The following is a 27,789-nucleotide window of genomic DNA, read 5'->3' as shown; positions in this document are numbered from 1 at the left end:
TTTGTATTCTCTGTTGTAATTTAAATCCATATATTTGAAAATGTAGAAAAACATCCAAAAATATGTAAAAAATTTCCATTGGTATTCTATTGCTTAAAACTGCGATTAATTGTGATAATTTTTTTTACTGCAATTAATTTTTTTGAGTTAATTGTGTGAGTTAACTGCGATTAATCGACAGCCCTACTTTTCACTGAACATTGTCAGCCTGATTTTTAAAATTCCAGGAGTCCAGGGATGCATGTAAAAATACACGTGCAATTCTGTGCCTAATTTCTATATGCAATTACTTGTAAAAATTAGTAATCCTGAATGCCAGTAAGAAAGCTGAGAGAGCCTGGTCCTGAATCAAGTACTTTAGTCAATGAGGAACTGCCCTCCAGTTCCAGAAATAGCAGCTGTAACAAGCAAACACGCAAAAAGACAATAGTTGTCAAAGTTTCTTGCAACAGGAAAATCTCAGAAATCAGTTCTTCTTTTTAATTTTTTAAGGACTACATAAAATGAGTATGGGCTGAAACAGACACAGTGAGGGGGTTTTGCTGTTTGCTCAATATGCAGTCAGAGTGTGAGAAGAGGAAGAAAGTGCAACATATGGCATTAGTACGTAATATGAACTTGGCCTCATACAGTGGAGGCAGATCATTCTTCTGACCAGATGACAGCAGGATGATTCTGTTTCAGAGTCTCAAGTAGCAGTGGTAGTACTGATATTATTAGTAGACATCTTTTTTTAAACTATTGCATCAGCTTCTAGGAGGAGAAACTTCTCCTTCACCATTTGAAGTGCTAGACAATGGTTGTTCCTTTTAAACTATTCTGCACCATTTTTATTTGTTGTATTTATATTTATTAATTATGTTTATTGCAGTAGTGCCTAGGGACCAACGAGGATGGGGCCCATTATGCTAGGTGCTGTAAACTGCTGCTTGGTTCCACCCCAGCAGGGCCGGCTCTAAGTTTTTTGCTGCCCCAAGCAAAAAATTTGCCGCCCCAAGCTCCGAGAGCTCAACTGCCCAAGCAAATAAAAACCACGGGTGGCCGGAATGCTGCCCAAGCGAAACAAACAAACAACAAAGAATGGCCGGAATGCCGCCCCTGGAATTGTGCTGCCCCAAGCACGTGCTTGCTTTGCTGGTGCCTAGAGCCGGTCCTGCACCCCAGAGAGAGCTGCATTTCAGTGGCTGAGGAGCCATATTAGATCTATGAGGAGATGTGGAAAGATCTATTGTCACAAGATGCCACCTTGCCCCTCAAGTTTGTTTGTTGTCTGTCGTGATTGCACATTGCATGCTTCAGAATGCAAGGGTTTATGTATGCTTGTTGAAAGAGTTATCATTCAGTTTTCTATGTTCTACGTCTTTAAATGACAGAAGGCTTCCTGCCAATGTGCTGTGAGGCCCTCCATTTTGGAAAGCACTTTCACTTTCTAGATGGCTGTTCAGATAAAACAAGGCAAACACATGATGCTCTTGTAGGGAGATTTTACATTAGTTCTTTTTTTGATCGTTTTCCTTACTTTCAGTTTGAATGACTTGTTAGATTAGATGGTTACTCTTTTTATATATGGAAGAACATTAAGGAAGAATCCATCCAGAGCATGGACCACACCTACGGGACAGAACCCCTGCCTTAGCCTTTCACTGAGGACCTGAGCGTGGCTTAGGTGCAGAATCTGTCTCCCCAGATGCTGAAGGGTTGCTGACCTCTCCTCTGGACAAACTGTGGTGCATTGTGCCAGACACAGTCTAAGATCCATAAGGTTCTTAAATAAAAACCAACCTAAATCAAAGATGAATGGCACACAAAACATACCTATGCCTATGGTTCCTAAGCCTTGCCTAAGTAGGCCCAAACCTTTAAAGTTATCACATATAAGGGGCTCACATCATTAGAGCACTGTCAGGCAGAGTCTCAGGCGCGCTCTCTCTCTCCACCTCATTGTCTGAGTTCCAGCCCCTTGTGCCACTGAGCTTCGGTCTTGCAGAGATACCCCACCTCCTTTTCTACCAGGAATCTCTCCTAGTGTCTAGGCCGGTCTGCAAATTATGTCTTTGATTTCTTTGAAAAGGTCAGGTTTTAACCAGTATTGTCAAAATAACTATCCTGTTCCTATTTGAATAAAACGTGGGACTCCAATGTCTGTGCAGGTGTATTCTCCTGAGAAGTGGGTTAATCTCCCTTTTCCTTGGAAAACAGGGTGGATTTCCACCTCCCATCTCTTAAGAAGCATTAATGCAAAATCTTGTTGGAACTTTCATAGATGATTTACCTGCCTTCTCCACAGACAATTGCTTTCTTTCTTGCTGGTGCTGATTCATTAATATATAGATGTGTCTCTGTTTGAAATGAAGTTAGAATCCTTGCCTCCCCTTGCATAATTGTTGGACAATAGGTCATTCTCCTTTAGCTGATGTTTCCAAATTTTCAATAATCCTATCCATATCAAATTATTTTTCAGCTGACACTATCCACTCCATCACACAAGGACTGCCCAAGCCCAGCTTCTGCTTATGAAGAACAAATTGTGTCCTCTTCAGGAAACAGGGAGTCTCCCAAGTCCTCCATTCTTGCTGACCTTAACCTTACTCAGAAACAGAAGATCCTTCGCTTTGTGTTGATCATTGTCATATCAGTGCCAAGAATCCAGGCTATGCTACATCCAAGGAAAAAGTGAACTATGATGAGAGGCAGAGTTGCAATCAAGTGAAGGGGACATGAGTAACACAATACTGCAAGTCTTTGAATGACATTTAGTAGGAGCAAAGCCCTGGGCTTCACCAAAGGTAGGTAAAATACAATGGATCTGAAGTGTGTGATTCATAAGGGTGAATGGTGATAACAACACTGCCTTGCTTTACAGGTGATAGGTGGTGGTCACAGTTCTTTAATTTCTCATTTGAGAGCTCTCTTGTGCTGCTTCAAAACTACAAGCTTGCCACAGCCACTTACATCTCTCTGTGCATGCTTTTGGGGGCAGGAGCAGTATCTTACTGTGTGTTTGTAGAGTAGCTATAACAAGAGAGTTCCAACCTGGCTGAGGCTTCCAGGTGCTACCACAATACAGATTAGGGAGCAAATTGTCAGTTCTCAGTATCTCAGTCCTGCCACAATGAGAACTGGTTGGTATGGTAAAGCAAAGGAAGAGGAACTGTCAGCAATTCCCTGCACACAATTCATTGAACTTAAGGAAATAGTATTTGAGAAGTGAAATAAATTTACTGTAAACTGCCCGTTACTGTAAACTGCCCTATAGCACTATAGCTAAGTCAGCACATTGTGAAAATGATAGTAAGTAGATTCACGCCCTTTTGTCATTCCTAGGCACAGAGTAAACGTGTAGCATGCTTGAGCAGAGGTATTCAAAATTAGCCCAAAGGCCATACTGGCAACTGGTCAAGGCACAAGGACCACACCCTTCTGTCCAAGAAGAGGAATTTGACTACTGTGACAGACCCAGACCAGTGGGGTACAGGAGTCTGGTAGAGGGCAAATATACTGGTCACTGGATGAGTAGTTTTCTGTTCCCTGAGTGACCAAAGCAGGGGCTCTACTAGAGTAATCATGAACCTGCTAGAACCAGTTAAGGCAGGCAGGCTAATTATGACACCTGGAGCCAATTAAGAAGAAGCTGCTAGAATCAATTAAGGCAGGCTAATCAGGGCACCTGGGTTTTAAAAGGAGCTCACTTCAGTTTGTGGTGAGTGTGTGAGGAGCTGGGAGCAAGAGGCGCAAGGAACTGAGAGTGAGAGGGTGTGCTGCTGGAGGACTGAGGAGCACAAGTGTTATCAGATACCAGGAGGAAGGTCCTGTGGTGAGAATAAGGAAGGTGTTTGGAGGAGGCCATGGGGAAGTAGCCCAGGGAGTTGTAGCTGTCATGCAGCTGTTACAGGAGGCACTATAGACAGCTGCAGTCCACAGGGCCCTGGGCTGGAACCCGGAGTAGAGGGCGGGCCCGGGTTCCTCCCAAACCTCCCAATGGACCTGGACCGGGGTTTCTTCCAGAGGGGAAGGACTCTGTGCTGTTCCCCAACCCACATGGTGAATCTCTGAGGCAAGAAAATCTGCCAATAAGCGCAGGACCCACCAAGATAGAGGAGGAACTTTGTCACACTACCTAAGTGGTGCAGTCAGAGCAGACTTCTCCACTGGGTGCTAATCTGAATGCATGACCTTGTTGAATCATTACACCAATGTGAAAGATCACTCTTATCAAGAGAGCAGTGCATGATGGGACACATAGGCTGCACCTGCATATTAAACATGATATGTGGCTATGGGACACATTTTAGCACTCTGTAATCCCATCTATACTGGAGAATGCAGGCACTTGCAGTACCCATCAAAGCACCCGGAATTCTTATTTTAAAAAAAACTGGGCCAAGTTCTCTTTTGCTCTACATCTTGTGTAGTCATAAACACCAGAGTAAAGTGTGTGTAAAAACACTACAAAATCAGAAGGTAACCATTTACACACACCTTGCCCTCACTTTGCACAGCTGCGGGGGAGGGATAGCTCAGTGGATTGAGCATTGGCCTGCTAAACCCAGGGTTGTGAGTTCAATCCTTGAGGAGGCCACCTAGGGATCTGGGGCAAAATCAGTACTTGTCCTGCCTAGTGAAGGCAGAGGGCTGGACTCGATGACCTTTCAGGGGTCCCTTCCAGCTCTATGAGATAGGTATAGCTGTCAATACCTGCACAAGGCTCATCGCAACAAGGAAGCTGGATGTTTGCGTCCACACACACAAAGGGCTTGAATGTTCCCATGTGTTCTCATTAACCACTGTGGGTGAGATTTTTCAAAAACACTCGGCATTGGCCTGGTTCTGTGCTCATTGAAATCAAAAGAAGTCTTACTGACTTCTGTGGGATCAGTTTTATGTCAGTGCTGAGTGCTTTTGAAAACCCCACTCAATGACTGCATCCGCTCTGGGCAAGACTTGAGATGCTTCTCCACAACTGGGTGTTGTAGCTGTACTGGTGCAGACAGTCCTCTCAGCTACATCCCACAATGCTTTTCCCTCCTGTTGTCCACCACCACTCTCCTCAGCCAGCAGGTCTGAGAATGGCTCAGACAGCATTTGGGTGGTTTCAGCTCTGTTCCCAACCCAGTGCCCCCTCAAACAATAAATAGGACACAGCTAATCAAGCAATTATAGATTTTACTGTGTTTTAAATTATTTTTCTGACAAAATATTTTGGATAAAATACTGAACTTTAAAAAAAAGCAATTATATTTTAATTATTCTCTGTCCTCCCTCCCCTGCATATTAAAAAATGATCCTTTTTATAATTTTTGTGAGATTTTTTGCAGTCTTTTTCACCTTTTACTTTCCCTCCTTATTTCTGCAACTGCTGAAAAACATCTGGGGGTCATGGTGAATCACAAACTGAATATGAGTCAACTATGTGATGCAGCTGGAAAAAAGGCAAATGTCATTCTGGGATGTGCTGACAAGAATGTCAAATGTAAGCCACCGGGGGCAATTGTTCTGCTCTGCTTGGCACTGGTGAGGCCTCAGCTGAAGTACGGTGTCCAATTCTGGGTGCCACACTTTCGGAAAGATGTGAGCAAATTGCAGAGAGCACCGAGAGCAACAAAAATGAGCAGAGATTTAGAAAACAGGATCTATGAGGAAAGAACTGGGCATTATTCTAGAGAAGAGAAGACCCAAGGGTATGTCCACAGTGGAGCTGGAGGCGTAATTGCCAGCTTGGGTAGACTTACCAGCGCTAGCTCTGATTGCGCTAATGCACTAAAAATAGCAGTGTAGCAGCACTGCAGCGGTGTGAATGAGAGGATGGCCACCGGAGTATGTACCCAGAATTTCAGATGTCATTGTACTCAGGTGGCTAGCCCATCCTGCTGCTTGCGCTGTGAGGGCTATACCTCTAGTTTTTGCACACTAGCTTGATCAGAAAGCTGGAAATTACATCTAAGGAGGGGACATAAGTCTTCAAGTATGTAAAAGGTTGTTATAAGAACCTGATGATCAATTGTTCTCCGTGTCTGCCAAGGGTAGGACAAGAAGTAATCGGGTTAGTTTGTGGCAAAGGAGATTCAGGTTAGATATTAGGAAAAATGTTTTACCTATAAGGATATTTAAGCACTGGAACAGGTTACCTAGGGAGGTTGTAGAATCCTTGTCGCAGGTGGTTTTTAAGAACAGGTTAGACAAATACCTGTCAGGGATGGTCTAGGTATCCCTTAACAGTGTGGGGGACGGGCTAGATGACCTCCTGTGGTCCCTTGCAGCTCTACATTTCTGATTCTGTTGTTCTACTTAGAGACAGAAGACAGGCCCAAAGAAGTTGGGCTCTAACTAAAAGAGCAATGGGTGGCGGTGATAGGCCAGTTGGGCCACCTCAGGCCTCAAATTAGCTGTGGTATGGCAGAGAGAACAGCGAGGCTTAGTCACAATGGGCAACCACACATGAGATGTATCATACGATCTTCTCGTCACAGATACACATGCCACGTTGACCAAGAGAATGGCAGGAAACTGACATCATGTGGTTGGAATTAGATGTTTTTCCTCTCATATTTTTAGATGTCAAGCTCTTGTTGGTTTTTAGGTGGTAAGCTCTTTGGGGCAGGGACTGTACCTTCTTTGGCGTTTGTATGGCATCTAGCACAGGAAGGGTGGTCTTGTAGTTAGGATGTGATTTAGGATGTGAGAATGGGGTTCCGTTCACAGGTTTGCAACAGAATTCCTGTCTGACCTTAGGCAAGTAACTTAACCTCTCTGTGCCTAAGTTTCCCATCTGTAAAGTGGGATTAATAGTATTTCCTCCTCCCCCATCCCCACATCTTGTCTTAATCTATAAGCTCTTCCAGGCAGAGCCTGTCTTACTAAGTGTATGGGGCCCCATACTGCTAGGTGTTCTGCACAGTCTTTGTGGTGGTTGATTGGTACTACTATAATATTTATACTGATAACTGTGGAAACTACCTCAAGCAAATAGCAAATTGCTAATTGATAATAGTTAACAGACCAGTTTCACCATTCATCCTGGATGAGACCTGTATTTCTAAATGGATGGTGACAACACATCACTTGCTTCTGTGTTTCTTCATGGTGAGAGGTAAATGGGGTCACTTGCTCATTTCTCAGTACTGGGATGAGGGCATGTGAGAGTACATAGTACAGCCTCCTTTGATTTGGCATGAGGCAGTTGAGAGCAGGTTTACATCTTTCATAAACTGCCAGCCTGGTTACTTGGTATCTTGGGAAACGTTCTCCAGGGAGTGCCCACAACTGGCTTGACCTTCTGAAATTGCAGTTTGTGCATTATGCAGGGTTGTTGTATCCATGCTGGTCCCAGGATATTAGAGAGACAAGGTGGGTGAGGTAATATTTTTACTGGATCACCTTCTGTTGGTGAGAGAGACAAGCTTTCAAGCTTACACAGAGCTCTTCTTCAGGAAAGCTTGTCTCTCTCACCAACAGAAGGTGGTCCAATAAAAGATATTACCTCATCCACCTTGTCTCTCTATTGTTTGCATTGTTTATAGTAGGCCCCAGCTGCACAATTCAGATCCAGATTTCAATTACAAATAACTAATAATAAACTTCCCTAACTTTTGGTGTGTTTGGGTCTGTGATTTTGGCATGGCCCTTTACAGAGGGAGGGACAGATCGGGTGTTAAACTGAGATCCAGATTCACATTCTGAGCCCTCTCCCCACCCATGTTCTGGGCTGTTTGGATCCATCTGGGGTCTTGGTTTGGCAGATACTCTTGTCTCTCCATTTCTCATTTTTCAGACCCTCCATCTGAGGTAGTTGCTGTGCATGCCATACTAGGGTTACCATATTTAAAAAATAAAAAAAGAGGACACTCCACAGGGCCCTGGCCCTGCCCCTTTCCCACCCCCGGCCCCGCACAACTCCGCCCCTTCCCCAAAGTCCCCGCCCTAACTCCGCCCCCTCCCTTGAGCGCCCCGCATTCCCCCTCCTCCCTCCCAGCCACGTGAAAAGGGCTGCCCGAGCGCTACCGGCTTCACGGTTTGCAGGGCAGCCCCCAGACCCTGCGCCCCCGGCTGGCGCTTCCCCAGTGCAGCTGGAGCCTGGGAGGGGAAGCGCCCAGCCAGGGACACGGGGTCTGGAGGCTGCCCGGCAAACCGTGAAGCTGGTAGCGCTCGGGCTTTGGGCAGCCCCCATGCCTCCAGACCCTGCGCCCCTGGCTGGGCACTTCCCCTCCCGGGCTCCAGCGGCTGCTGTGCTCCCTGAACTCCTGGGCTCTGTAAGCACCGAGCACTACCGGCTTCGGGCAGCCCCTATGCCTCTGGACCCTGCGCCCCCAGAGCCCGGGAGGGGAAGTGCCCGGCCAGCGGCTCAGGGTCCAGAGGCATGGGGGCTGCCTGAAGCCGGTAGCGCTCGGGCAGCTCGGCTATAAACAGAGCAGAAGAGTCAAGGTAGGGAGCACAGCAGCCGCGGGAGGGGAAGTGCCCGGCTGGCGGTATTTTTCCCGGACATGTTCGACTTTTTGGCAATTCCCCCTGGACGGGGGTTTGATTACCAAAAAGCTGGACATGTCCGGGGAAAAAACGGATGTATGGTAACCCTATGCCATACCCTTTCAAAGAGGTGGGTTATCCGTTCTACCCAGTATGCTCTTCACTTTAACGCATTTTTAAAATAGCAAAGGGTGTGGTGCAGGGGCTACTACAAAGTGCCCTTTTGGGCCATATCAATTCCTCTTTTGAGGCAAATGCAGCTGTGATGTTGAGGCTGCATAAATCTTTATGTGGAGCATGGAAGCATCTGAAGAAGTCACATTTTCACCCTTCACTGGAAATAAGTTGTCATTTCTCCTGCTTGACTCAGACACGCTGTTGCAGGGGAAATGAATACCACAGCTGATGTGTGCTTGTTCTAAACCAGATTGTTTCAATGTAACTGGAGAGCTCTCTCCTCTTTTAACGGAAGGCACTCAAGTTCCCTAAAATAACAGAACATTTCTTCAAGAAGTACTTTGATTTAAAAAAAAAAAAAGAGAGAGAGAGAGAGAGAGAACAAAACAAAAAAACCTCCACGCAATCCACTTCCGACAGTTTGCATTAGAAACTGGGAGCAGATTTCTAGTCAGCTGTGCTCTGGAGATAGATTTGATATTTCTGATGAGGGAGCTAATATTGTCAAAGCTATTGATGATGGAAGCCTTACCCACATAGTGGGGAAAATTCTTCCTTGTTACAACTCCGATGAGTTACTTCAGGAATGAATTTGGCCCACATCTCATTCTTTGTTGCTTTGGGCCAATTTGCTCTCCCCATTCCGCATTATGATTGGCTTCTACAAACATGGTAGGCACATCCAAAAACCTGTCATCTATTTTAGCTAAAGGGAAAAAAAAAATCCAGCAACCACCTTTGGTACCCTGCCATTTAGAAACTGCAGCAAGATATGACAAGAAAAAGAATGCCATCTTCCATGTATTTAAATGTTATAAACCCCAGGAAAGGGCAGCAAATTATTATTGTTCGGAAGGTATCCATGATAAGCAGAGCTGTATGAATAATCATTTGGTTTGCTGGTCAGCTGGAGCGGGGGTGGGGGTGGGAGGGAAGAGGAGATGATCTCAAATAGACCTGAAATGCAAATTTGGTTTTTAGCAAAACAAAAAACTGGAAAAAAAATAATTTCAGGTCAAATAAAATGTTTTGTTCAACCCTGAACAAAATATTTAGTTCCAATTCTGGGCATTTTTAACTGCTTTTCTATGGAAAGTAAAGGACATTTGTCAACCCCATTCAGAAAATCTCCAGAGGAGATGGGGATGCCCCCCTTATGCCCCAGAGATAAAGCACTCACCTAGGATGTGGTCTACTGGAGCCAAGTCCCCACTATGTCTCATTTGAATTTGGGTCTCCCGCACTGCAAGTGAGTACCTTGCTGTGGGATATACTGGAGTAGGTCTCTCTCAATCTCTCTTACTGGAGCAGTTCCTCTGTGTATAAATAATTAAATATTAATTGGAGCAGGAGTTGGAACTTGGATGCCCCCCACCAGGTAAGTGCCCAGGCTATAGAATCATTCTCACTATCTTTCTGGCCAATAGAATAGATATATTAAAGAGTAGGAATGTGAGAGAGGAAGTGTATTCAGGGTGTTCAGTTTTGAAATATGGTCCCCCTGCTCAGGCCCAAAGGCCTGCACGAGACTAAGAATACAGGGTGGGAGTAGGGAAGTGACTGATTTGGGCCAAGGCTAATAGATGCTATTGATGAGGTAAAGAATGTGATGGATTGAGGCTGGAGGAAAGGAACTAGGCAATTTTCACATGCCCTCTTAATTTGTTGGAGTTTGCCCTGAGGTCATGCTCAAGTCTCAGCTGTAGGCAACTCGGAGAACATGGCTAGATCACCCTCAGCACCCATGGGGAAGCCATTTATGATATGCCTTCTAACTGTACTGCTCTATGCCATTTAATCCCTCAGAAATTGTGTCTTGTACCCACCTTCTGCCTGTGTCTGCAGCATAGTGGTTCACTTGAAGGGAATAGCATAAAGAAGACAGAGGAGAATGCAAAATTCATTGAGATGGCAGAATTTGAAGACCACATGTTGTCTATCCCTTTAGATCTCTGCTTTTAAAGATTCTCACTGCCAGAAGCTTATCATAAAACACAATAGTGTAGTATGCTCCTCTTAGAGTGATTTGAGTGCCTACAATCTGATAAACAAATCACTGGAACGTATAAAAGAAGCAGTCCCTGCCCCAAAGATGTTATAATCTAAGCACAGATAAAACATAACAAAGGAAGTCAGACAGCAGGAGCATAGCAGAAAGGGAGAATAAGAATTATAGCAATAAGACACTGTAGCCATTTTATTTACCTATTTTGCATGCTTCTTGGGGATTTTATATATATGTGTGCCTGCGTAGATAACATATGCACGTGCGTGCGTCTGCACACACACAAAACATATGTATATTGATTCATAGATTCCAAGGCCAAAAGGGATCACTGTGATCATCTAGTCTGACCTCCTGTACAAGACAGGCCATAGAACTTTCCCTCCGCCCCAAATTCCTAAGCAGATCTTTTAGAAAAAAATCCAATCTTGATTTAAAGATTCAGTGATGGAGACTCCACCACAAGCTCTCGTAAATGGTTCCAATCATTATTTACCATCACTGTTAAAAATGTGTGTCTTATTTCCAGTCTGAATGTATCTAGCTTCAACTTCCAGTCCCTGGACCATGTTATACCTTTTTCTGCTAGACTGAAGAGCCCATTATCACATATGGGTTCCACATGTAGGTACTTACATACTGTAATCAAGTCACCCCTCAGCCTTCTCTTTGTTAAGGTTAGTAGATTGACCTCCATGAGCCTAGCATTATAAGGCATGTTTTCTAATCCTTTGATCATTCTCGTGGCTCTTCTCTGAACTCTCTCCAGTTTATCAACATCCTCCTTGAGTTGTAGACACCAGAACTAGAAACACATATACAGATACTTTAGTTAATTTTCTTGTGTAAAATTAATTTTTAAAATTATTTGGGGTGTGACATGGTAGAGGAGGGCTGAGGATGTAGAAGCAGAAAGGATAAAGGAAGAGGAAAAGAAAGATGGGGGAGGATAGAGTTAGAGCAAGGAAGAGTAGGGGCATGATACTTCTCTACTGCCTTTTTACTCTTTCTCTCCCCCTCAGTGCCCACTACATGTTTCTCAGCTGCTCACTCTGGTGAGCCAGTGGGGAGGCCTTGTCTTCTCTAAATCTGTGGCCAGGCCTCTGCCAATTGATCTTTCAATAGGCATTGGACCTTCTGATGAGAGCACTGCTTAAGACGTGTAAATCTTCGGCTTTGGTGGTATAGATGCTTTTTTCATTGACTCACTCTGTAGCCTTGGACAGCTCCCTAAACCATACTGTGTCTTATTTTGCCTATCTGGAAAATGAGAATAATACTTGATTTTTCAATTTCCACAGGGCAATTATGAGAATTAATTATCTATATAAATAAATAGATAATACATTATTCTACCAAGAGGTGATCTAATATCTTAGCCATCAAACCACAATGCCACCTTTTCAGCATCGCTAGGGATGTGGCAAGAGATAACAAAACGACCTTACTGCCTGAAAACACTGAACAACTTACTCTACCTTTATCAAAGTAAACCACAACAGGTTTCACTTCTCAAAGGAAATGAAGGCCAAGAGGAGCCATGAAAAAGAGACTGAAATGGAGCTTAATAATGGGCTTGCTGCAGGAGTCAGTGTGAAATTTTATGGCCTGTTTTACGCAGGTCAGATCAGGTGATAACAGCTATATCTGACTTTAAAATCTATTAGTATTCTCCTTAGTCCTTATTACCACTTGTAATGAATGGAAATAAACACCCGATTAGTTTAGCGCTGGTGTATATTGTGTACATGGAGCAAGGCAGATTTTCTCTCTCAGACTAGGCAAGAGATTAAAATATATATATATATTGGGCCAAAGTCAGCCTTAGCAGAAGCAGTCACATCTCCCATTAACTTCAGAAGGGTTATGCCTGCTCATCTCATGTCTGAATTTGGTTTATCTTAAATTTAGAGATGGGTCCAAATTGGACCCTTTTATATTTCCCCCTTCCTTCCTTCCTCTTTGGTGGTTTGGATAAAACAGAATTGGGACCTAAATCACCCTGGTTTGACCGCTATAGAGATGACAAAATCAGAACCTTTTAATCCAAACCATCCAGCTCCTAACTTTGTTGGCTTGAATATACTGAAACCTGGCTCTGAACTGCCTCTGGTTTTGCAAAACTGTGCTTTCGGTAATCCAATACCAAAACTCCTCACCTCATTTTGGCTTTCATGCTAAATGTCTGTAAGGTAGCTAGTCACATTAAAGTACCAGCTTCAACTACACTCTGCTAATAAGTACCGATTTAATTATGACAGAGTAAAAGCCCCCACCCTAGCAAGGTTATTTTGAGCAATTGTGCCTCGAGGGGAGGTGACAATTCAGTTTCAGAGCTGTATCTTGTTTTGGTGTGGCTGTTTCTGACAGACTGAGAATACAATTATATTGTGAAATATGTATCCTTTCTGAAGTTGCTGTTAACTTCATAATTGCTGTCTAATTACTAAAGAAAGAATATCTTATACTTCTGACACCAGGTGTGTGTATTGCTTAATCTACCTCCATTATTGACTTGGTTAAGTGCCAACAGGTACTTTACTAATTTCTTCCATTTGTGCAATATCAAAACTGGCTAGATTGTGTCTGCAGTGTTTTGAATGTTTGTGTTTAGTAGCTAATAATAACACAGCAAAAATGGAGTGAACCTTAAGGAAACTGAAGAGCAGAGAGGTTGTATCTTCTTCCAAGTAAACCAGTGAGTCAGTGAGAGAACTGGAACTGGAACTTAGGTCTACTGGCAAGCAGTCCCCTTCTCTGAGACTGCACAGCATCTCAGAACCAATGTCTACAAAGGCATAACTGTTTGGTTCCAGGGGAGTTGGTAGTTGGCAGTATAGCCCTGGTTAAACTGATTGGTACCTGAAGGTTGTGGGTTTGACTCTTGCTTGATCTTACATTGAAAGGCCGCCTCCAGTTTACTCAGCTGAAAAATGGGTACGGTTCCATCGGGTTAGGGCAGCTAAAAGTGGTTGGATATGATGCTGGCCATAGCACTCCCTTGTGTATCGTTGGCTACGAAATGGATGTGCCTTAACTGTGTTATCCCAATGAGCGATTGGCTTGGGGGAACTTTTACATTTACTTTGATTCTGTGATGGTATTGGTGCACGTTAACAGACAGTAGTACTTACAGTAGAACCTCAGGGTTATGAACACCAGAGTTAAAAACTGACCAGTCAACCACACCCTCATGTGGAACTGGAAGTGTCCAATCAGGCAGCAGCAGAGACCAAAAAAAAATACAGTACAGTACTGTGTTAAATGTAAACTACTACAAAATAAAGGGAAAGTTTAAAAAAAAGATTTGACAAAGTAAGGAAACTGTTCCTGAGCTTGTTTCATTTAAATTAAGATGGTTAACTTTAAAAGAAGCATTTTTCTTTGGCATAGTAACGTTTCAAAGCTGTATTAAGTGAGTGTTCACTTGTAAACTTTTGAAAGAACAACCATAATGTTTTGTTCAGAGTTACGAACATTTCAGAGTTATGAATAACCTCCATTCCCGAGCTGTTCGTAACTCCGAGGTTCTAGTGTGTAACCAAAATGGCTACCAGAGAAGAAATGATTCCCAAATCCAATGGATTAGTAAACTTTTTTTTTCCAAAAAATAATTTTGAATTTTATGTAAAATAAAATAAGACTGAGATAAAGACTGGGACAGTAAATGAGCTACAACAGTTATACACAGGTCAAATCCCTATGTTATAAACCATAATTAATTAGCTAACTTAATGACGATTCATGCCCCAAAAGGAGGCATTTAGCTTGTTTCAGTACACTGGGTCATATATTAAACTAAAATCTTTAAGATATTAAGTCTTGTCTCAAGGCCTAGGAAAGTTCTCCTAATGGTCTTTACTGTGTGCACTGTCATCTTAATATAGCTATAAGCAATTAAAAAAGAGACAAAAAGGCACTTCAGTGCAGGATAGACTGTAAGTCAATCCACAGTTAAATGAGGATAAGGGACGTAGCAAATAAAACACATTTTGGATCCAGATTCCCTTAAGTGGGACGGCAATTAAAATGTACACATATGAGCCATCTTCCTCTTCCTTCTGAGAATTCAGAAGAGGTGGGCTGGTTGGCTTGAAAGATTTTTTTTAAATTTTTTTTCCAGCAAGGCATTAACTGGACTTGTCCCTGAAGATAGTTTTTTCTTGACAAATGCAGAATTTTGCTAGGAGTAATAGGTTTCCACTCCTGCCTTTTCATATGCCTGTTTAAGAGGTACAAACTCTTTCTGAAGTGTGTGGGACAATATGATATGGAATTGGCAAGTGATCATCCCTATGGTTTAGCTGCTTTTAGGATTCACTTTTATATAGGATTCATTTGAGGAAAGACGTGGACAAATTGGAGGGAGTCCAGACGAGAGTGACAAAAATAATGATAAGGTTTAGAAAACCTGACCTATGATGAAAGGTTACAAAAACTGGTCTTGAGAAAAGAAGACTGAGGGGGGACTTGATAAGTCTTCAAATATATTAAGGGCTGTTATAAAGAGGACAGAGATCAGTAGGACAAGAAATAATGGGCTTAATCTGCAGCAAGGGAGATTTAGATTAGATATTAGGAAAAGCTTTCTAACTGTAAGGGTAGTTAAGTTCTGGAATAGGCTTCCAAGGGTATGTCTACACTACGGGATGAATCCAAATTTACAGAATTCGAATTTTGGAAACAGATTGTATAAAGTCGAATGTATGCGGCCACACTAAGCACATTAATTCGGCGGTGTGCATCCATGTACCGGGGCTAGTGTCGATTTCCGGAGCGTTGCACTGTTTGTAGTTATCCCATAGCAATTCCATAGTTCCCGCAGTCTCCCCCGCCCATTGGAATTCTGGGTTGAGATCCCAGTGCCTGATGGGGCAAAAAACATTATCGCAGGTGGTTCTGGGTACAGCCTCACCCCTCCCTCCATGAAAGCAACGGCAGACAACCATTTCGCGCCTTTTTTCCTGGGTGAACACTGCAGAGTCCATACCATGGCAAGCACGGAGCCCGCTCAGCTCAAGACAGCAGTCATGAACATTGTAAACACCTCGCGCATTCTCGTGCAGTTTATGCTGAACCAGGACCAGAAAAACGAGGCGAGGAGGAGGCGGCAGCGCAGCGACAAGAGTGATGAGGACATGGACACAGAATTCTCTCAAACCGCGGGCCTCGGTGCTTTGGAGATCATGTTGTTAACGGGGCAGGTTCTATCCGTGGAACGCCGATTCTGGGCCTGGGAAACAAGCACAGACTGGTGGGACCGCATGGTGTTGCAGGTGTGGGACGATTCCCAGTGGCTGCGAAACTTTCGTATGCGTAAGGGCACTTTCATGGAACTTTGTGACTTGCTGTCCCCTGCCCTGAAGCGCCAGAATACCAAGATGAGAGCAGCCCTCACAGTTGAGAAGTGAGTGGCGATAGCCCTGTGGAAGCTTGCAACGCCAGACAGCTACCGGTCAGTCAGGAATCAGTTTGGAGTGGGCAAATCTACTGTGGGGGCTGCTGTGATGCAAGTAGCCAAAGCAATCACTGAGCTGCTGCTACGAAAGGTAGTGACTCTGGGAAATGTGCAAGTCATAGTGAATGGCTTTGCTGCAATGGGATTCCCTAACTGTGGTGGGGCAATAGATGGAACCATATTCCTATCTTGGCACCGGAGCACCAGGATACCCAGTACATAAACCGCAAGGGGTACTTTTCAATGGTGCTGCAAGCACTGGTGGATCACAAGGGACGTTTCACCAACATCAACATGGGCTGGCTGGGAAGGGTTCATGATGCTCGTGTCTTCAGGAGCACTACTCTGTTTAAACGGCTGCAGCAAGGGACTTACTTCCCGGACCAGAAAATAACTGGTGGGGATGTTGAAATGTGAATAATTATCCTTGGGGACCCAGCCTACCCCTTAATGCCATGGCTCATGAAGCCATACACAAGCAGCCTGGACAGGAGTCAGGAGCTGTTCAACTACAGGCTGAGCAAGTGCAGAATGGTGGTAGAATGTGCATTTGGCTGTTTAAAAGGTCGCTGGCGATCGTTACTGACTCGCTCAGACCTCAGCCAAACCAATATCCCTATTGTTGCTGCTTGCTGTGTGCTCCACAATCTCTTTGAAAGTAAGGGGGAGACCTTTATGGCAGGGTGGGAGGCTGAGACAAATCGCCTGGCTGCTGATTATGCACAGCCAGACACCAGGGCGATTAGAAGAGCACACCAGGAAGCGCTGCGCATCAGAGAAGCTTTGAAAACCAGTTTCATGACTGGCCAGGCTACAGTGTGAAATTTCTGTTTGTTTCTCCTTGATGAAAACCCCACCCCATTTATTGACTCATTCTCTATAAGGAACCCACCCTCCTCCCCCTTCAATCACAGCTTGCTTTCAAAGGAAATAGTCACTATTGTTTAAAAATCATTTATTCTTTATTAATTGATTATAAAAAGAGGGAGAGAACCCGGGTGGGGTTTGGGAGGAGGATCGGAGGGAAGGATAAGGCCACTAAAAAAAGGTTAAAAAAATGACAGCCTTTTGCTTGGGCTGTCCACTGGAGTGGAATGGGAGGGTGCATGGAGCCTCCCCGCCCGCGTTCTTACACGTCTGGGCGAGGAGGCTATGGAACATGGTGAGGAGGGAGGGGGGTTATACAGGGGCTGTAGCGCCAGTCTGTGATCCTGCTGCCATTCCTGAAGCTCCACCAGACGCCGGAGCATGTCTGTTTGCTCACGCAGCAGCCCCAGCATTGCATCCTGCCACCACCTCTCATCTCGAGCGTCCCTCCTGTCCTCACATTGGTCCCGCCTGTCCTCACGTTGGTCCCTCCTGTCCTCACGTTCACTGGCATCTTTCCTATACTTAGAAACCGTGTCCTTCCACTCATTCAGATGAACTCTTTCACTGCTGGTGGATTCCATGATTTCCGCAAACATCTCATCTTGCGTCCTCTTTTTTCGACACCTTATCTGAGATAGCCTTCGGGACAGAGGAGGGAAGCTTGAAAAATTTGCAGCTGCTGGAGGGAGGGAAAAAAGGAGAGAATTTTTTAAGAAGATACATTTTACAGAACAATGCTTATACTCTTTCACGGTGACCAACACATAGCACGTGTGATTTCTGTGCAAGGTCGCATTTTTCCTCTTAATATTGAGTGCCTGTGGCTTTGCTGCTAGAGATCACAGACGCAGGTCCGGGCAACAGAATTCGGCTTGCATGTGGCCATGGTAAGCCATTGTCTTTCGGCTTCTGCGCCCTCCTTTCCTACATACCAAGCAAAGCCCGTTGAGTGCTGCGGTTTTCCTGTTAACCTTCAGCAGCAGAAAACAACCCCCCCCCATCCAATTCTCTGGATGATTACTTTATCCCTCCCCCCACCGCGTGGCTGGTATCAGGGAAGATCCCTGCTAGCCAAACGCAAAAAGCTCAGGGCCAATTCCTCCCCCCCCCCCCCCCCCGCGCTTGGCTAACTGCAGGGAAGGATTTCTTTTCAGTCACAGGCAAACAGCCAAGTAGGAACGGCCACCTCTGTCCCCTTAATTAAATTCCCGTATCTCAACCAGGTTACCATGAGTGATATCAATCTCCTGAGGATTACACAGCAAGATAAAGAACAGATGTTGCTTGAATGCCAGCAAACACCGGGACCATACGCTGCCAGGTTTTGTCATGAATGATACCAGATTACTTGCTACTAGCATGGCGTGGTCAAGTGTCCTACCATGGAGGACGGAATAAGGCTGCACTGCCCAGAAACCTTGTGGCAAGGCTTTTGGAGTACCTCCAGGAGAGCTTCGTGGAGATGTCCCTGGAGGATTTCCGCTCCATCCCCAGACACGTTAACAGACTTTTCCAGTAGCTGTACTGGCCGTGAATGCATCCCAAGTCCTCAGGGCAAAGTAATCATTAAAAAACGCTTGCTTTTAAAACAAGTTTTATATTTTAAAAGGTAAACTCACCTGAGGTCCCTTCTATTGGGTCATGGTCTTGGATACTGGCTTGGGAGGGTACTTCAGTCAGGCTGAGAAAAAGATCCTGGCTGTTGGGGAGAACGGAGTGCTGGGTGTTCTCCGCAAGCTCGTCCTCCTCCTCCTCCTCTTCCCCGTCCGCAGAATCCTCAGGTGTGGCTGATGAGATTACCCCTGCCTCGGAATCCACAGTCAGAGGTGGAGTAGTGGTGGCGGCCCGCCCTAGAATTGCATGCAGCTCGGCGTAGAAGCGGCATGTCCGCGGCTCTGACCCGGAGCGACTGTTTGCCTCCTTTGTTTTTTGATAGGCTTGTCTGAGCTCCTCGACTTTCACGCGGCACTGATCTGAGTCCCTATTGTGGCCTCTCTCCTTCATGCCCTTGGAGATTTTTTCAAAAGTTTTGGCATTTCGTCTTTTCGAACAAAGTTGTGCTAGCACTGAATCCTCTCCCCATATAGTGATCAGATCCAGTACCTCCCGTATGATCCATGCTGGTGCTCTTCTTCGATTATCGGCCTGCATGGTTACCTGTGCCGATGAGCTGTCTGTGGTCACCTGTGCTCTCCACGCTGGGCAAACAGGAAATAAAATTCAAATGTTCACGGGGCTTTTCCTGTCTACCTGGCCAGTGCATCCGAGTTCAGATTGCTGTCCAGAGCGGTCACAATGGTGCACTGTGGGATAGCTCCCGGAGGCCAATACCATCGAATTGCGGCCACACTAACCCTAATTCGAAATGACAATATCGATTTTGGCGCTACTCCGCTTGTCGGGGAGGAGTACAGAAATCAATTTTAAGAGCTCTTTATTTTGAAATAAATGGCTTCGTTGTGTGGACGGGTGCAGGGTTAATTCGATTTAACGTTGCTAAATTCAAATTAAACTCATAGTGTAGACCAGGCCCAAGAGAGGTTGTGGAATTCCCATCACTGGAGGTTTTTAAGAACAGGTTGGACAAACACCTATCAAGGATTGTCTAGGTTTACTTGGCCCTGCCTCAGAACAGGGAGCTGGACTTGATGACCTCTCCAGATCGGGGGGGGGGGGGGGTGAGGTTGGAGCTAGGGGTGATGGGGTGCGGCAGCACTCCCTGGTTTGAAGTGCTTTCCAGCATATACAGAGTGTGCAATTTTGTTCACTGGCTCTCAGCACCCCCGCTATAAAAATTGTTCCAAGGCCCCTGCTCCAGGTCCCTCCCAGCCCTACATTTCTATGATTCTATATCCAGTGTGGGAAGCGGGGCATGTCTGATGGCAGGATTTGCATTGCCTCAATTGCCTGTCTTCCTGTTTTTTTTTGCATGTAGGGATCCTATAATCCATCTCCATATTCTATTTGTGGCTTCCCGGTGGAGGAGAAAATCAGTGGCGCTGAGTCTAGGTTTATTCTAATTGTAACTTGCTTTACTTGCACATTTGTACCAGTCCTGAAATGAGATGCTCAAACAATGTGCAGGTTAATCCCTTCTTCCAGGAATTTCAGGACAATACCAATGTCCAACTCTCCCCAAGCTACCTCGCTATCCACATCTTGCATTGGCCAAAATGAACACCACCACAGCATGTCTTCCCAACAGTCACAATGTGCTTACACTGCCTTCCACTTTTTTTTTTCTTCGTGTGCAACAGCGAGCCCATGTGATATAGAATATGTGTATATTTCATATAATGTGGGTGGGTGGGTGTGTATAAAATGTATGGTGAAATTCTGGCCCCATTGAAGTCTGTGAGAGTTTAACTTTTGATTTTAATAGGGACAGGATTTTACCCATAGTGTCCAATTTCAGGAGTTCAGGGTTGAGTTTTTCCCTGGCCTCAGAATCAGTATCACTGATGTATTAAGGATAGGGATATTTTGAACCCTGTCTTGGTTCCCAAGTGCATCTAATTTCTTCTCCTGCTAAGAACTGCTTTCGCTAAGTGAATATGTGAGTTTGGACATCCTTTGTTCTTTTAAGCTCGGGTTCCATGTGTCCTATTCTTTGCTTATTCCTGGAAACTCTTGAATCTAAGGCTGACCATTTCTCAAGAACTGCCTGCCTCTACTCTCTCCTGTGCAAAGAAGGCAGATTTTTGAGGCGTGGCCAGCAGAGCCAAAGTGAGCTCTTTTTGAAGAGGTTTCAGAATCCCCTTTCTCTTCAGTCACTGTTTCAAAGAAGTAAAATGCTATCAGCACATTCCACTGTTCCTTAGAACATCAGGGGTTGAGGGAGTCTGAGACAAATGGGTATTCACCCATGAAAGCTCATGCTCCTACACGTTTGTTAGTTTATAAGGTGCCACAGGACTCTTTGCTGCTGAGACATCCGGCTTCCTCTTTCGTTTCTCCGCTGTCTGCTTACCCCTGAACAGTGGAGTGGACAAGGTTCTCTTTCCATCTATTTGGGAGAGCAAAGTGTTTGCTTTGTGTTGTATGTGGTGAGCTTTCCAGTTGCTGGAGCAATTCTTCTCTGCTTCCTCTCCTGTTGGCACGAAGCTCTTCTCCATTTAGAAACCTTTGAAATTCAGGAGTTATAGAAAAATAAATCATCAATCTAAAGATGTGTTAAAAGAAGAGTGCTAGCTATTTTTTAATTTTAGAGAATATTGAGCTTTTTGAGGCGTTATGAACGCTGTATCTTTTTTAGAAAAGTTCTAGATCGTTTCAGTAAACATTTTGGAATGGGGAAAGGCTATGGGTTTTCTTTTTCAGTTACCTGAGTGCTTATGACAGGTACCAGGTTCATAGCCCTGGAGACAGAAGTGCTCTGTCCACAGAAGAGTTTCAGTGAGCACTAAGGTAGTAGAAGCCTCACCATGCATCCAGCTAACTTGCTTCAACCCTATTCTTGAGAGACCAACTCTAAGTTGAGGGTAGTTCAGTTTCCCTCTTCCTTCAATCCTTAGCTACTCCTCTAAGGACTAACAAGGTAACAGATAACTAACTCTGTGGATGAGGGGAAAGCAGTGGATGTGTTATTCCTTGACTTTAGCAAAGCTTTTGATACAGTCTCCCACAGTATTCTTGCCAGCAAGTTAAAGAAGTATGGGCTGGATGAATGGACTATAAGGTGGATAGAAAGCTGGCTAGATTGTCGGGCTCAACGGGTAGTGATCAACGGCTCCATGTCTAGTTGGCAGCCGGTTTCAAGTGGAGTGCTCCAGGGGTCGGTCCTGGGGCCGGTTTTGTTCAATATCTTCATTAATGATCTGGAGGATGGCGTGGACTGCACTCTCAGCAAGTTTGCAGATGACACTAAACTGGAAGGAGTGGTAGATACGCTGGAGGGTAGGGATAGGATACCGAGGGACCTAGACAAATTGGAGGATTGGACCAAAAGAAATCTGATGAGGTTCAACAAGGACAAGTGCAGAGTACTGCACTTAGGACGGAAGAATCCCATGCACTGTTACAGACTAGGGACTGAATGGCTAGGAAGCAGTTCTGCAGAAAAGGACCTAGGGGTTACAGTGGACAAGAAGCTGGATATGAGTCAAAAGTGTGCCCTTGTTGCCAACAAGGCTAATGGCATTTTGGGCTGTATAAATCGGGGCATTGCCAGCAGATCGAGGGACGTGATCGTTCCCCTCTATTTGACATTGGTGAGGCCTCATCTGGAGTACTGTATCCAGTTTTGGGTCCCACCCTACAAGAAGGATGTGGAAAAATTGGAAAGAGTCCAGCGGAGGGCAACAAAAATGATTAGGGGGCTGGAACACATGACTTATGAGGAGAGGCTGAGGGAACTGGGATTGTTTAGTCTGCAGAAGAGAAGAATGAGGTGGGATTTGATAGCTGCTTTCAACTACGTGAAAGGGGGTTCTAAAGAGGATGGATCTAGACTGTTCTCAGTGGTACCAGATGACAGAACAAGGAGTAATGGTCTCAAGTTGCATTGCGGGAGGTATAGGTTGGTTATTAGGAAAAGCTTTTTCACTAGGAGGGTGGTGAAGCACTGGAAGGGGTTACCTAGGGAGGTGGTGGAATCTCCTTCCTTAGACGTTTTTAAAGTCAGGCTTGACAAAACCCTGGCTGGGATGATTTAGTTGGGAATTGGTCCTGCTTTGAGCAGGGGGTTGGACTAGATGACCTCCTGAGGTCCCTTCCAACCCTGATATTCTATGATTCTAAGATTCTATGAAGGGTGCCACCTGGTAGATATCATGGTGTGGACACCTGTCTGCTGGGTTTGTTTGTCCTCCTGTAAAATGGTACTTTTGGCGGGAGGAGAATTTAAATGCATGCCATTGCTCACTAAAGGTCTGGAGGCTATGGGGAAGTCCTTCCACATCTTTGTGCCAAATACAGGAAATTGACTCACAAGCACACTTTAATTGAAGGATCTGGCCATGCCCGTTGGGGGCATGTATTCTTTCCTCCGTGTTTGGCAAGCCAGGATCTGAATGGCGGTTTGAACAGGATTTATATAGATTCACTGTGTACACTGTATTATTGTTGCAATTACCATACATTCCATTCCAGTGAATTTTTGGTTTCTCATTGCATTTTTTGCTAGTAAATGGGGTGGGCGGGTGGGAACCCAAGTACAGCACACTCACAAGAGTTTCATTTGGGATGGCTGTTGAAGAGTTTAGATCAGCTTCCAGTTATCATAGAATCGTAGGACTGGAAGGGACCTCAAGAGGTCTTTAGCCCAGTCCCCTGCACTCAAGGCAGGACTAAATATTAATACATGCATTTAATTGTTCATAAAAATACCCCCTTTTTGAACTGCAGAATTCATTTCCTTTAATCTTGTTGCTACACCCTTCTAAATATTCAGTCAGGCACCTTCCAAACTGGGACACATGCATGTAGAAGCAAACTCCAGGTCTCCTCCCACTTCATGGAAGGCAGTGGAATTTTGGCACTACTTTCAGGAATAAATAAAAAAAGAAATAAAAAAAATAAATTCTTGGTTCTAATTGGAAATTATTCCAGATACAGAGAGCAACAATTTACATGGTCCTGCTAATACACGGGTTAAATCCTAGCATTAAGGATTCCATCCGCCTAATCTATCCAGGCATTATTTCCAGCATGAATCATCATGGTATCTAGGTGCTAGTATTATGGTAAAGATGCAGTTCTGCAGGAATTCTGTAATTCTTTATATTATTAAATGCACAAAGTACACTGGAATGTATCCAGGCCATTTAAAATATAGCATATTAGTACAGAATGGGCATGATCCTGCAGCTCTTCCTCAGGCAAAACTCTCCTTGATTGCAAGGGGAGTTTTGCCTGAGGAAATGTAGGAAGATTGGGCCCAAATGTGCAACTATATGAAAACAAGTTAATTGTAGACGAGACGCAGAATTGAAACCCTTACTGTGGGTTCTGGTCCTTGCCACCAAACAGTCCCAAAAGGACTGGAGAGTAGGTGGCCCTCTGCGGATGTGCAAGGTGGGAACACAAAAAGACTTCCCACCCATAGGCCCCTGTGCCACAATTTCTAAAGCATTGCCCTCTCTGACTTCAAGAACTGCATGTGTCTAACAGCACCTGATTCCTTGGGCCGGGCCATAAGGTTGCCCATTCTGCCCCAGCTGAGCTGGGATCTGGTGAGTTCAAGTGTGGCACAATTCTCATTCTGACCTGCACTTCCTCGGGACCCACTGAGGCATTCTGGCTGACTCTGCCAGAAGGGTTGGGAGGGCTTGACTCCCACTGCTGGGCAGTCTCTTTGCAAAAGCACAGTGCGTCCCGGTTCAGGCAGAGCCTTAGGAGCTACAATGTAGCCCAAATAATGTAATAACCCAACCTGTAAAATACCCACTAATGGAGCTGCTCTGGTACCTGAACTAATTATAAATCTCCCCAAAGTGCCTGCCTGGCCTTGGATCAAATATTAACTATAACTACCCAACACCATTGCCAATAGGAAACAGGAGTAATAAAACACAAAATCAGACAGAAAAGGGAGAGGGGATGAAAGGAGAACAGTGAGAAGAAAAAAATACACGTTGCTTAACTGTGATTTGTACTTTCCTCCCTAATAGATCCACAAACAATGGGCATATGAAATGCAATACAGAGGGCTTAGCAGTCATGGAACAAAGGCGTTTGATTTCTTGTTTGCCTGCAAGCTGGCAGCAGTTGGATTTTGTGCTTGTATGCTTGGCAACACTGGCTGTGCAGATAAGGACAGTAATTGCCTTTATTTTACTTCCTTTCCCTCTTATTTCTGCCTCCTTCTCCATGGTGTAATTCAGGGGCAGGTGGACCAGTGTGAGAAAGGAAGTCTTCCAATATTCATGCTGAACAAAGTGAGGAGCCCCAGACTGTCTGCACTAAGCAGGGCCTGTCTCACAGCTCCCTGTCCTGGCCCTGAAGATGCTGTCAGAATACATGCTGGATCACGTGAATCTCAGATGGTTGTTGCAAGACCTGGCTGTAGCCAGCTTTCCTAATAGAATCTAGAGTTTTCCCTGTGGAAGCATCCATCCACTGATGGATACAAAGACTGAATTGCCTTAGGACTGCCATACTCTGGGCTGATGTAAAAACATCCAGACTAATAAACTAAACCTTTTCTTAACCACATTCACGGGTAGGACTTAATCCATAGTCTACTGAAATCAATAGGACTGCCTTGGACTTTAGTAGTCTTTGGATCAAGCCTATAATGAGATCATGCAATTTCTGCTTCCCTTATAATGAATGAGAGCTGTGCTATTTACTTCGGTTTTAGCAGGATCAGGCCCATGCTTTGCTGTCGAGGCGATTAGTGTTATTGTGGCTGTTTCTGTTTCTTTAGCATCGTTATACGGTTGTTTGAGGGACACTCACCCGTTTTATTTCACTGTATTGACCTGGCTTGGAGAGATGGCTGCGGCTACAGAATCGATAGCACCTTTTATGCAACATATCCCAATGCGCTTTGAATAATCAATCAGTTTTTTAAATGGCCAAGGAGAGTAAGGAAGAAAAGGAGAACAAGGAATATAGTTATTTTCTAATAAGAACTTCCTTCCAGTGATCTCTCATTTTGTGGCCACTCTTTTTTAATGGACAGGTGATATTGGCACTATTATCGGAAATAATGAGTGCAGAGAGGCCTGTGCAATGTGTATTAGCTTATAGACAAGTGGTCAATAGGCAGGCTGATGGTTTGGTGTGATTTATGAAACATTCAAATGTTCAGAAAGGCACAATTCTGTACCTGAAGCTCTTCCAGTAATTTCAACTTCCACTTCTGGCCAGATGCAGGAAGTGCGGAGTCCAACGGAACACAAGTGTGAACAGCTGTTTCAAACATTCTTCAATTTTAAAAGGAACTCGGTTCAGGTTTGGATTCTGTTAGTTCTTATTGTTCCTGAATCAGTTCATTCATCACTCATGTTGGCTACAGATGGGCGCAAATCGAAATCCCAAGTCAGAACTCCCAGATTTTTGTGTGGGGGAGTTCAGATCTGGACCAAGATTTTGCAACCTGTTCCTGTTTCTCTCATAGGCTAAATCAAACCCTTAGATCCAAACATCGCTGAGCTTTGGGAAACATGGATCCAAAGTTTGCAACTCAGGCCCATCTCTAATATTATTTGCCGCCGAAGGCCTGTTTTTAAATCCAACTTAGACTGGAAGTGAAAATGAGCTTGATGGCCTCAGCCTGTTCCTTAGCAGATATCTCTGCCCACCGCAAAAGCACACAACAGTCTGACAGGCATCAACATGATTGCAGTTCTCGGGAGGAGCTGGGGTGTTACAGATCAGGAGTGAGATGCGTTGGCAAGCACTGAGCGGGTAGACTGCAACATGGCTGCTCACGCTGTCTGGCTCTAGCCATTGCTACAGCCTCTCTTTCATTACCCCTATCATTTGCCAAATTCCGTCCATCACTCCCCCTTCTTCCCTCTGCAATTAAAAAGACAATTCAGGGTTTGGGGGTTTGGGGGAGGCTCTGGATTTGCCAGGCACCTTTTGAAATAGGTGAACTGCAATTTGATCTTGTTAACTAAAATGAATAATGCACAGTGCCAAAGAATGCAGCATTACAAGCAACACATCCTCATCTGCTCCTTGAAACCACCCCCAACATCAGAACAAAAATATCCCAACCCAACAGCCATATGCTCTCTTCTTGAGCAGAATTAATCAGACTTATGTGCCATATTCCATTTTAATTTTTATTACATGGTCCAAGATTAATGGTTAATATAGTACATCTTCCCATCTCCACTCCCATTACAATGGAGTGCTTTGAATAACTATTAACTTTGTGGTTAACTGAAAGAAAATTGTTAATCATCTACAAGCTTATGTTGCATAAAAACCATTCTCTGTAACCTTCTCCCAGCTGTGGGAGAGCCCGTTTTCTTAGTGCTGACCTTCAATAACACCTGGTACCTGAAGCTTGCAAAACACTGGGCTCAAAAATCATATTACAGTGGCTTATCAGCTATCCAAGGTCATAAACTGTGTGAACCAGTGAAGTGTATCTTATGTTTCATAGTGTTGATGTTGTTCCAACATCCAGTTCCCGTTCCAACAAAGATATGGTTCTCTGGGTCCTCAGAAAACATAACTAATGAGCGTGTTTTGTTTTTTTTTAAACTTTGCAAGTCAGGGTTAATCTACAGTGCGTTGCTGGGAAACATTCTGTGGCAGTACAGTCTGTTCTTCTTTCAGAACTACAGTTCAAATGTGCTCCAGAACAAAACATATATGCATTTGCAGTTCAGCTGCGAGGTTATATTTCCTTTGTGTAATGCTAGAACTCTAAACAAGGAGAAGTTCTTTTCCAAGGCGTCAAACGCGGTCAGTAACACAATGATATATGTGGGGAAAACAGCGTCTTATGAAATGCTCTCCTCCATTTACAAACAAACCTGAATCAAGTGTACCTGGGTGCACCCCTGGTCCTCCTGCTGCATCTCAATGCTAGTCAAAGGTAGGGTGCCCAGATAGCAAGTGTGAAAAATTGGTACAGGGGGTTGGGGGATAGTAGGCACCTATATAGACACAGCCCCCAATACCAGGACTGTCCCCATGAAATCGGGACATCTGGTCACCCTAGTTAAGGGGCACATTTGCTTCCTACTACCCCAGTACAGCCTCCTGGTCTTCAGTGGTGTAACACGGATGCAGCAAACTGCAGAATTTAGCACTGAAGGTTCAGATTTCTTGTTAAGCAATTACATACAAAACATTTCTATCTAGCCAATCACTCATGATTCATGACGTGGGAGGGGAAAGGACTTGCACAACA

At 44.6% G+C, this 27,789-nt stretch overlaps 1 protein-coding gene and 1 long non-coding RNA gene across 4 annotated transcripts in view; one reads left to right on the top strand and one right to left on the bottom strand.

The window, feature by feature from the left end:
- LOC122173517 (uncharacterized) overlaps positions 1 to 27,789 on the top strand; it is a 223,762-nt gene that overhangs the window by 66,113 nt on the left and 129,860 nt on the right. For all 3 annotated transcript variants that reach the window (XR_010599775.1, XR_010599774.1, XR_010599776.1), the window contains exon 2: positions 2,462 to 2,786. This is a non-coding gene — a long non-coding RNA (uncharacterized LOC122173517). The remainder of the gene's footprint in view (positions 1 to 2,461; positions 2,787 to 27,789) is intronic.
- On the bottom strand, positions 17,041 to 23,014 carry LOC135982422 (uncharacterized). The gene is made up of 2 exons (XM_065589044.1): positions 18,590 to 23,014; positions 17,041 to 17,649 (listed from the first exon to the last, which is right to left on the bottom strand). The coding sequence occupies exons 1-2, from the start codon at positions 19,119 to 19,121 to the stop codon at positions 17,150 to 17,152; spliced, it is 1,032 nt and encodes a 343-aa protein (XP_065445116.1). The 5' UTR covers positions 19,122 to 23,014; the 3' UTR covers positions 17,041 to 17,149.

The sequence above is a fragment of the Chrysemys picta genome, chromosome 3 (genome assembly GCF_011386835.1).
Source record: "Chrysemys picta bellii isolate R12L10 chromosome 3, ASM1138683v2, whole genome shotgun sequence".
Classification (NCBI taxonomy): Eukaryota; Metazoa; Chordata; order Testudines; family Emydidae; genus Chrysemys; species Chrysemys picta.
This window is presented reverse-complemented; position numbering and strand designations above follow the sequence as displayed.